Source organism: Pyrus communis, chromosome 14 (assembly GCF_041283825.1).
Source record: "Pyrus communis isolate YQ-2024b chromosome 14, ASM4128382v1, whole genome shotgun sequence".
NCBI classification, from domain to species: domain Eukaryota; kingdom Viridiplantae; phylum Streptophyta; class Magnoliopsida; order Rosales; family Rosaceae; genus Pyrus; species Pyrus communis.
This window is the reverse complement of record NC_142578.1, coordinates 21,884,573-21,894,691: the sequence shown is the minus strand read 5'-3', so window position 1 is coordinate 21,894,691 and position 10,119 is coordinate 21,884,573. Positions and strand designations below refer to the sequence as shown.

Genomic DNA, 10,119 nt, shown 5'->3' with positions numbered 1-10,119 from the left:
ATTTCGAATTCATACCAAAATGAATATATTAAATCGACCAAAAAAAAAAAACTCATATTCTAAACTAAAAGACTCCTTTTTCATGGCCAATAAAAACCAACCGTGACAGTCTAATGTACTTTGGATTAGGCAAGCAGGTTTTGTTTTGGCTTCGGCTTAGGCTTTTAGATTAAGCACTTTGCACGCTTTCGGCTAACGAGAAAAGCCATCCTTCTGGGGCGGCCTAAATTTACTTTAGATTAGGCAAGGCAGGTTCGTTTTGGATTTGGTTTTTAGATTAAGCACTTTGCACGCATTATGCTTAAAAGAAAAGCACATAACAGATAGCATCCTCTTGTGTTTTAACTTCAACGATAATTAGAGAAGCAAAAATTATTGAAAAAGCACTTATATTGATATAAGATTATTCTTGTAGACACCTTCAACATAAGCACTTCACAGCTTATTATTGTACCAGAAGACACCTTTCTCGTCACCCTCGTCGGGCTCAACGTAGCTACACTCCTTCACCTCCCTGAACATTGCCTTGTGAACCGGAGTCCCGGCGAACTGATAGTACTCGCCAGCACTTCACAGCTTACTATTGTACCAGAAGACACCTTTCTCGTCACCCTCGTCGGGCTCAACGTAGATACACTCCTTCACCTCCCTAAACATTGCCTTGTGAACCGGAGTCCCGTCGAACTGATAGTACTCGCCCAAGATCGGCTTGATCGCCTTGGTCGCCTCCATTGCGTGATAGTGCGGCATGGTTGAGAATAAATGGTGAGCAACGTGAGTGTCCGTGATGTTGTGGAAAACCTTGTTCAGGATTCCGTAGTCTCTGTCAACGGTGGCCAAAGCTCCCCTGAACCAGTCCCATTCGGAGGAATCATAGTGTGGCAATGCGGGGTGAGTGTGCTGCAAGTATGTGATCAACACCAAATATCCGTTCACTACCATTAGAGGACCTCCGTAGAAGCATATAACCCAAGCAAGTCCCTTTGCAACAGCAAGACGGTAAAGCCCATAGAAGACAGCAAGGACACCAATATCAGACACAAATATCTGCAATCGTTCGCGATCAGAGAAGATTGGGCCATATGGATGATAGTGGCAAGCAAATCCCTTGTAGGGCCTTCCGGAAACATTGAATGCGAGATACAGAGGCCAGCCCAGAGTGAGTTGGACGGCGAGAGTGAGGAATCTGCCTGGTGGGTTGTTGAGATATTTTGCCCACCACCCTATTGCAGACTTTTGCTTGGGGACAAAGACTTCATCCCGCTCAAGGGAACCTGTGTTGGAATGGTGGCGGCGATGGCTATACTTCCATGAGAAGTATGGGACAAGAAGGCAAGAGTGGAGGATCAGACCAACAGTGTCATCCAGCCACTGGTAATCACTGAAAGCATGGTGACCGCACTCGTGTGCTATGACCCAAACACCGGTGCAAACACAGCCCTGAACATAAAAATAAATAGGCCACGCCAAGAAGGAGAGAGGTTGAGAGAGGTTCTGGATGTAGGTGGAAGCAATGTAGTAAATGATAGAAACAATGGCGAGGTCGTAAAAGACATAGGAGAAGGAGCGGATGACAGAGCGCTGAAAACAATGAGGTGGGATGGCTTTCTTGACCTCCCCGAGGCTGAACGGAGGCTTAGCGTACGGAACTCGCTTGACGGTGTCAGCTTCAGCAATTTTACGCGCACGGGGGGCAGTCATATTTCCACCGGCACCCATTATTCTGATATCTGCAAAGATCAAAGAGGGAAACAGTTGAGGATAATGTAATTTCACATATTCCTCCTTATAAAACCATGACACCACAAAAGTTACATGAAAAAATAAGACCAACAAATCAAGATATTTGAAGCCCAACACGACAACCACTCAAATTTAGAACGCAAAAGTAAACGGACCAAAACAAACGTTGACAGGCCAGAGGGACATCCAAAAAAATCCAATATATACAGCTATAGGAGCAATTACAACCCCAAACAAAATTTGACATAAGTTAGTGCCGCTTCCATTAACCAGTGGAAGCCTACGGACAAAGGGTTTTCCATCCATAATTTAGTAAATATATTGTCCATTATTAGCAAAGACGGAGACGGAAATACCAACAAGTTGATACAATGATCCCTTGTTTAAGTGGGCATAAACTACTTGATTAAGTCGTAATTAGCAATTTGACTAGCAAATCAAGAGGAGCATACAAATAAACCAAAACGATACTTCATCCCTTTTCAGGTACATACCACACGAAAACGCATATTTCTTCCTCCTTAAACATCATCGCAACAAGGAATCAATTTCGAAAAGATGCCCTACAAAGCACTGTTAATAAAAGGGAAAATTTGACTATATTGTTACATTGTTTTATTAGTTTGAAGGTGATTAGGACCCACATTTTTAATTAATCAAAATCATAAGCACCAAAGCTGGTGGTGCGGCTGAAAGCAACCCTACATGCGCATAAACAAACACAACCCGCAAGCAAGTTGCAACGCACAAAACACTCGGCAGACTTCTCAGACCCACTCAATTTTACAGTAGACAAGGAATTCAGAGTGGCCCATCACGTGAAATGCACACACACATATATAAATTAATATTACTTTAAATTTTAAAAAAAAAAAATTCATAAACCCATCTATTCCCTCCACACATTCTTGTGCATATTTAACGGTTAAATTAAACAGATCAAAAGAAATTAATAAACATATAAATAAATTAAACAAATCAAAAGAAATTAATAAACACAAAGGGGAGTGTAAAAATCAATTTCAAGGTAAAAATCTTAGTACAAAGTGTTTTTTTTTCTTTTTTTTTTTGTCAAACGATAAATTTTGTTAGATTAACCACGCATCAAGTTTGAACTCACGTCATCATGCAAGAACTTAAAACGTTTCTAACATGGTAGTAAATGGTCACTTGCATCTTTCTACAAAATTAAGTACATGAAATATGCGGCAAAAGTATGGTTTAGCTCCCCAAAGTCGTGGCCGACCTTTAGACACGGTTGATTAAACAATAATTAACCACAAAATCCACTTTCTAAGCATGTTTGGCCTTACGAATAGGCTTTGATTTAGACAAATTATTCACCATTCTGCCAAACAATACCAACTTGTCAATTGCCAAAAGTGCCCAGATATTTTTTGTTGCCAACCAATTTTAATTGCTAAAATAATATCGTTTTCCGAATTTTGTTCAAAAACTGTTACATTAAATCGAATTTCTCGTTGGGTTTTTCCTTTCTTTCGAATGGAAAACTACCCAAAAGCAAAAGCCAAAAAATACAAAAAAAATCTTATCAGAAAATGTGCATACATGCCGGCACTCAGTTGCAACAAACCATGTCAAACGCCGCGTTTCAAGACGAAATGAAGACGGAAGGGTTTAGAAATCGGCTGTGGAACGCGCGGTATCGAAGAGAGAATGAAAGACACCGACCACAGAGCACCAAAAACCGAATCCGGATGAACAAATAATTATTTTTTTATCAGAAAATTAATTAACAATTAAAAAATCAGATATTTTATATTTATGCATTGAAAATTAAAAAAAATTGAGATAACGACAAAAGCGAGGATCATGTGGCCGCCAAACAACACGACAAAGAGCCAGTCTGTTTGGCACGGATGCTCAGATTGGACTTCAAAATTAGAGAAAATAAAAAAAAAATCAATGAAAATTAATATTCTTTAAACAAAAGTATTAGTTGCATTATCTTAGTCAAGCTCAAAATCCAAGCCGTCGATACCAGAATCGCGAGAGAAAAAAACAGTAAACAAATTTCCCCCATTAACGGCTAGATCTAACCCAGATTACGCCATTGGAGCAGAAAAGGAAGCTCAAACATGCAGATTTCCAATCACATTCGATCACAAAACGCGAAATGCATGTAAAAAAAAATCTGAGAAATTTAAACCGGAAGCAAAATGTATCGGAGAAAAAGAAGAGAGAAAGTACCTGAAACGAGAAGCTCCTCTTTCTTTCACCTCCCTCTCTCTCTGTCTCTACTGGGCTCGACGGCCTGTGTTGGATCAGAAATCTCCGGCCCTTTTGAAGTGTTCACGAGCCCTGAGGACACCACTATTTAAAGCTCAAGGGCTTCCCTCCTTCCTCTGAATCCGTGGGCCCCGCCAATCTCGGCATCGGAACCACTGGTTTCGGGTTCGACTTTCCTACGTGCGCCCTTATGATTGGATCCTTTCTGTTAAATTAACTGGTTTCGCGAATGTAATCTTGACCGTTGATTGCGACGGGTAAGCGAGTTGTCCAAAGAACTGTGAACGGTTGTGATGATGGGACGTACCCACCTATGCAAGGTGAGAAATATCTAGGGAATATGTTCACCGAGAAATAAAATAAAATAAAAATTCTGACGAATCTCGTGTGGGCGGGATCATTGTGGGGATGGTGAACTATTGTAATCACAATAATTCCCCCCTTTGAAGTTCCTGAAAACAAAGCGGAAATTTGAACGTCGTTTTGGACCGAAATCATAATTTAGAAAGAAAAAAAAACGTGGTCGCGTACCATTTACCAGCATTTAACACCTACATTTGAAACGAAGAATTCAATAACCGCATCGTCTCGGGTAAACTCTGTTTATGTTGTGACCTATTTTATCTGATGGTAAAAAGAGAGTGCGGGAGGAATGTAGAAGTTGTAGGATGCTTTTGAATTGTTGTGATTCTACTTATGTCGGTGCCTTTGTTTATAGTAAATCAAGAGGAAAGATTAATTTATCCTCTACGTGAGTACAATCTTTCAGAGAAAGAATTACTAGAATAATGAAGAATTTAGATACTTAATATATATAAGATTTATACAATCACAATTAGATGATATTTATAACAGTTTAAGGTAAGCTGTTTTACTCTAATTCATATTTTCTGTAAAGATGGACTATGTGAAGATATGGGCAACCGGTATGGGCCGTATGGCAGGTAGGTAACTCATATCCATTAACAATTATACACGTGTATATGTTGGGTATTTATTAAAAAGTGGTTGGGGGGGGGGGGGGCGAGAGAGTGAGGGAGTGAGTTAAGTCTCTCAATGGATTAGCAATAATATGGTTCAAATTCATCTTTGAAAAAAAATCAAACTAATACCTCTTACTTACCAGTGAAGAGAAATATCATTATATCGTAGTACTAAGTGACTTAAAAAATGATTCTTTATACACTTAATTTTTGTTTTTTGGACACTTCAATGATACTAGAGAAATTTATTGATATTAAAAAAAAAGTTACATCTAGTCAAGAGGATATAAACATTACCCTCAATAGAGCAAGAAAAACAAAATACAAGGAAAAAAGGGGTGGGAGAGACATACACCTTACCTCTCTTGAAACAAAAGGGAAGGGGAGGCATAGACTTTATTTCTCTCCGAAAAGAAAATACAAAAAAAAAAAAAAAAAAAAAAGGGGTCGACATAAGTCTAAACCCCTCTAAAAACCTAAAAGTTAAAAAAAAATTAGGTAAAAAAGAAAATCACACATCAAGAAGAGGAGACAAATATTTAGGTTGACATGCCCAAGAAATTTGAATGCAAAAAATGAAGAATCTCTATAGGAGGAGTGGCATACCAACAAGTGAAGATGAGAGAAGCCCATTGGCCAATTTGTCAGCTAATTGCATTCATTCACGAAATGTATGAGAGCACTAGAAACCATATTCTGCAAGCAGAAAATACAATTTTTCAACGTGTCTGGAGCAACCAAAAAGAAGAAAAATAACAAAAAATCAAAACAAGATATCACGCTAAAATAATCATTTTTGTTATAAAAAAAGTCAAAGTTTGAGAGATAACCTTTTAATGGTAGGTGCAAGGTAGATGTAAAATGTCACACTAAAATTATAGCACAGGCAGATAACAAATAAAAGGCAGAGGAATAGATGATGTTACTGATATTTTTCTCTAGTTTTCTTTCTTCTTATATTTTCGTAACATGAAAACATATGGAGTGCTCTATTTATAGAGCAACTCCAAACTGATGCATTAACTGCATGTTGAAACTTATAACGCGTCATCTGACAATACAATTCATTTTCCACTTTCACTTTGCATGGGCATTGAAAACTTCTGCCCATGCTGAAGAATTCTACTAATGAAACTAGGGACATTCATTGCCCATGAGACTTTTCAACAATTTTCAAGTTATCAAATTTATTAATTTCACGCGTTAGCCAACTCTACATCAAGAACAGTTTTATCACTTTAGGTATGCCATCCCATTCTTCATTAACATCACCGCGAAAATGTCCGTCAGTTGTCTTGTCAAAATCTTAAGTTTTGTATTAATTAGCCGGGCTTAAAGTCTTATGTTTTCTTTTTCTCTAGTTTGTTGTTTCTGATTTTTTTTCTCTTTCCACAATAAAATTTGTTTCTTATGAGTCGTGTTACATCGTACCCTATATTTCGATTTTCTCAATTTGTACGATTGTATCTTACTGTATATTTAATGTGTAGTCTCGCGGTATTGTTTTCATCATCAACAGTGTAAGGAACGGCTGACTTTGAGATTTTAGGGATTTTTTTGGGAAGATAATAAATGGTCCTTGTATAAAACCTCATGCTACAAAGCTAATTTATATGTCTATAGTTGTATTAATAATAGATCTAAGTCGAGTATTATTTGTTGTGAGTTGTAGTTCAGATTAACAAAAAAATATAAAATAAATAAATAAAAACATAATTTAGAGCAAAGTCGATAGAGTAAACTAGTGATTCTTCTTTTGCATATGAAGGCCATAATTCTCTTATTTATATGCAAAACCTAGAAATTTTCTCAAAGACGAAATTTTTTTGCTACAAACCTAGTTGGTATATACACCTATTGCACATGCCCTAAGCCACCACTCGTGTAAGGCTGTACACTAATAATTATTGAATTTAGAGAAAAATATAAAGAGATAGAAAGCCCATTGTGCTTCACGAAAAACTTTTCGGACTTAAGCTCGCTTGAGGGCTACTCGTAGCCAGCTGTGCTTGCTGAGCTGACCACAATAATCCCCTTCATGAAGATGAACTTTACAAGTTTTTGAGGTAAAAGTTTCTTGATTGAATAAAGCGATGAAAAACAATGGTAAAAAATAACAAGAATGAGAGATAAAAATAAATGTGTGAATAACACTTTCTTAATATTATCTATACAGTGTCCAACTTACGTGAGTTTTATGTCTACCTGCATGTGAAAGTACATAAATCTTACTTCGCCTTATTGTTTCGTATTAAACTTGTAAAACATATGTTTTTGCGTAATGGCATGCATTTGATATGACATATTACTTGCTTGTGAGTTCTTCTCATGGAAACTAAGGCATGCACGGTCAAATATGATGTAATCAATTAGAAATTCAGAATCTCCTTAACACGAAGAAAACTCTTCTCTTTTAATCCAATCTCATGTACCGAACGAGCCCACAGACTTTTACTTACACCCATACATGCGCACAGCTTTCAAAAGGAGGAGGAAATTCACTATTTTAAGTTGTACTTTGCTTACCTACGACGTAGAGCAATTTGACGAGCGATTTGGCTGAGGTATTGTACACAATTGAAAAATGAAAAATCTATAGTTAAACATGGTACAAAATTTGGCATCTCCAGAAACATTAGCCACAATATAGTTCAATTTGATCTCAAATGACACAAAACTAGAGCGTTGTTGAATGAGGTACTATCAAAATTTGGCATCTCTTGTTGGATTAATTAGATAAAAGTGCCCCAGTTCTACATCTTGTTAATTAAACATTTGTGGGTTTTCAAATCTTTATTAAAACGCTTTGAATTTTGATTAAGATGCTTCCATCTTTACCCATGTCATTTTCTAATTTCCAACCTATCATTTTAAGTAAATTTTAAGAAAATAAAAAAAAAATGAAAATAAGAGTTTTTTATATTGAAACTAATCAGATCTAAAATCCCTAAATTCGTGGAAGAAAATAAGTTTGATAAATTTTAATTGAGTCATTATCCCAATAATTAACTGTTATGAATTTATTATATCAAATTTTTAGTTCAAAGTTTTAAAATGAAAATTTATCTTTTTTAAAGGGTCATAACGTACCATTAGCTTGTAAGTACCAAAGTTAGGTTAATACACCGTACCAGTAGCTTGGTACATACTAAAACAAGAATTACATAACGTACCAAACTGAGTAATCTCTAATGTACCAAAATACTAATACATACCAAAATTAAGATTGTATAATGTACCAATTATGGTACGTTATGTTTAATACATATTTGCATTCATATATTATGTCCATAATTGGTATGTTATAGGTAATAGGATGTTAGTTGTATTTTTAGAATTTTGATGAAATCTTCTATTTGAGTAATGAAAAGTGTTGTTTGAAATGAATTATGGTATAATACATCTCCTAGATTTTAGGATTTAGGTGATATTAATTTGTCATTTGATTGGTAAACCAAATATATGTAATTTTTGTTATTAAAAATTAGATTAAGAATGCTTGATCAAAAGTCTAAAAGCTATGGATGTCTAATCTAAAAATTTCAAAATTGAGGCATCTATATCAAAACGCCCCCTAACATTAGCCACAATAGTATTATAGTGAATCTAGCTGTATCAAGTCATTTTAACGTACATTTATCACATTTTTTTATACCACATTTGTTCCACCTAATCTAATAGAGATAGAGCCCTCCAATACAAGTTGGTCTTGCATTTATCAAATACAAATGTAGTGTGGATATCAAATAGTTGGCGACCTCATTTGAGTCTATTCAGTGGCAGCATGTTTATAGAGAAATCAACTTCCTAGCGGATGCCATTACATCCATTGGTCACAATATGACAACATTTGAATTATGGGATAGGATGCTTCCTAGACCGGATGTTTTCGGAGTTTTTTTTTTTCGTAATAAGTTTTATTAATTTCCTAGCAAAAAAAATGTGATAAAATATGTCTAGATACATTTTAGTTATTCGGTACATTATATGGTTAAGTTTCACTATGAGATGCATGTTTCAGCACCTTCACAAGGCTTTTGGAACTCTTCTCGAAGACTGGTCACGCTCAATAATTGGGATCCGGATGATCGATCAACCAATCATGTTCGTTTATCGTACATCATGCGGTTATAAATTATTTTGAATTTTTTATTCAAAATTGAATATAAATAGTACTTAACAAAAACTGACCGTACGATGTACAATGAATGGACATGATTGATTGATCCCCGGATCCCCACAAAGAGGATCCAGAGAGAATCCTCGTCTGAAAGCAATGAATCTTTTTAATATGATCTAAAGGGATAAGGTATTCTATGATAAAGTGAGAGATTAGATTAAGTCATTAACAAGTCATCTATAACTAGGTATCTAACTTAATACAAATATTATTTGTTATCATCATTCATGTTAGTCAAGCCCTAAGACTTCTCACTTATAAGTGAAGAAATCTACTTTTATTTCTTATATATATAACATATTGTGCCCTTCAAATCTTTATAACCGAGTACCAATTTGATTTATGTCTAGAAGTTGATCCTATTTTAGCTTGTAATTCAATATGCTAATTAGATTTATATGATATTTTTCTTCATTTGTAAGTAGTTTTCTAACACAAGTAGCCATAAACCGTCTTTATAGTCGTATAACAATGTAGATTGTTAGAGCATCTCTAATAGAGATGTCAAATCCTAAGTGAAATATCATGTAATAAAATTTGAAGGCATATAGAAACTTCAACCGATATGTCAATCCTATGTGGATTGACATAGAGATTGTGTGCTGCCAATTTTGACTTATTTTAAAAATATTTTGTTGTGTGGGTCCTAGTAATGCACCAATCATAAATCATGAAAATTAGTTTGAAAATGGATCCTACAAATATTTATTGACTAAGAAAAACATATGAGTTGGAGAAAAATAAAATTTGACATTGCCACATGAGCCTTCAAATTTACATTTGACAATTTTTTACATCTCCATTGAAGATGGTCTTAGAGCGCCTCCAAAGGATCTTAAGTGGAATGTCACCTAATCAAAATTTGAAGGTCGGAAGACATTCCAAGCAATATGTTAATCTTAAGTCGATTGACATAAGATTTTTTTTTTTTCTACCAATTTTGACATATGAGAAAAGGTGCTG

The 10,119-nt window shown here is 35.5% G+C and overlaps 1 protein-coding gene across 1 annotated transcript; it reads right to left on the bottom strand.

Moving 5' to 3' along the window:
• Window positions 1-372: 372 nt before the first annotated feature.
• On the bottom strand, window positions 373-5,940 carry LOC137713071 (delta(12)-fatty-acid desaturase FAD2-like). The gene is made up of 4 exons (XM_068452317.2): window positions 5,807-5,940; window positions 5,583-5,672; window positions 3,955-4,445; window positions 373-1,730 (listed from the first exon to the last, which is right to left on the bottom strand). Exon 4 carries the CDS (start codon window positions 1,717-1,719, stop codon window positions 571-573), a length of 1,149 nt encoding a protein of 382 aa, XP_068308418.2. The 5' UTR covers window positions 1,720-1,730; window positions 3,955-4,445; window positions 5,583-5,672; window positions 5,807-5,940; the 3' UTR covers window positions 373-570.
• Window positions 5,941-10,119: the final 4,179 nt, after the last annotated feature.

Excerpts from the sequence above, each read along its gene's own strand:
- LOC137713071 (XM_068452317.2), bottom strand. The coding sequence starts at position 1,719 with ATGGGTGCCGGTGGAAATATGACTGCCCCCCGTGCGCGTAAAATTGCT.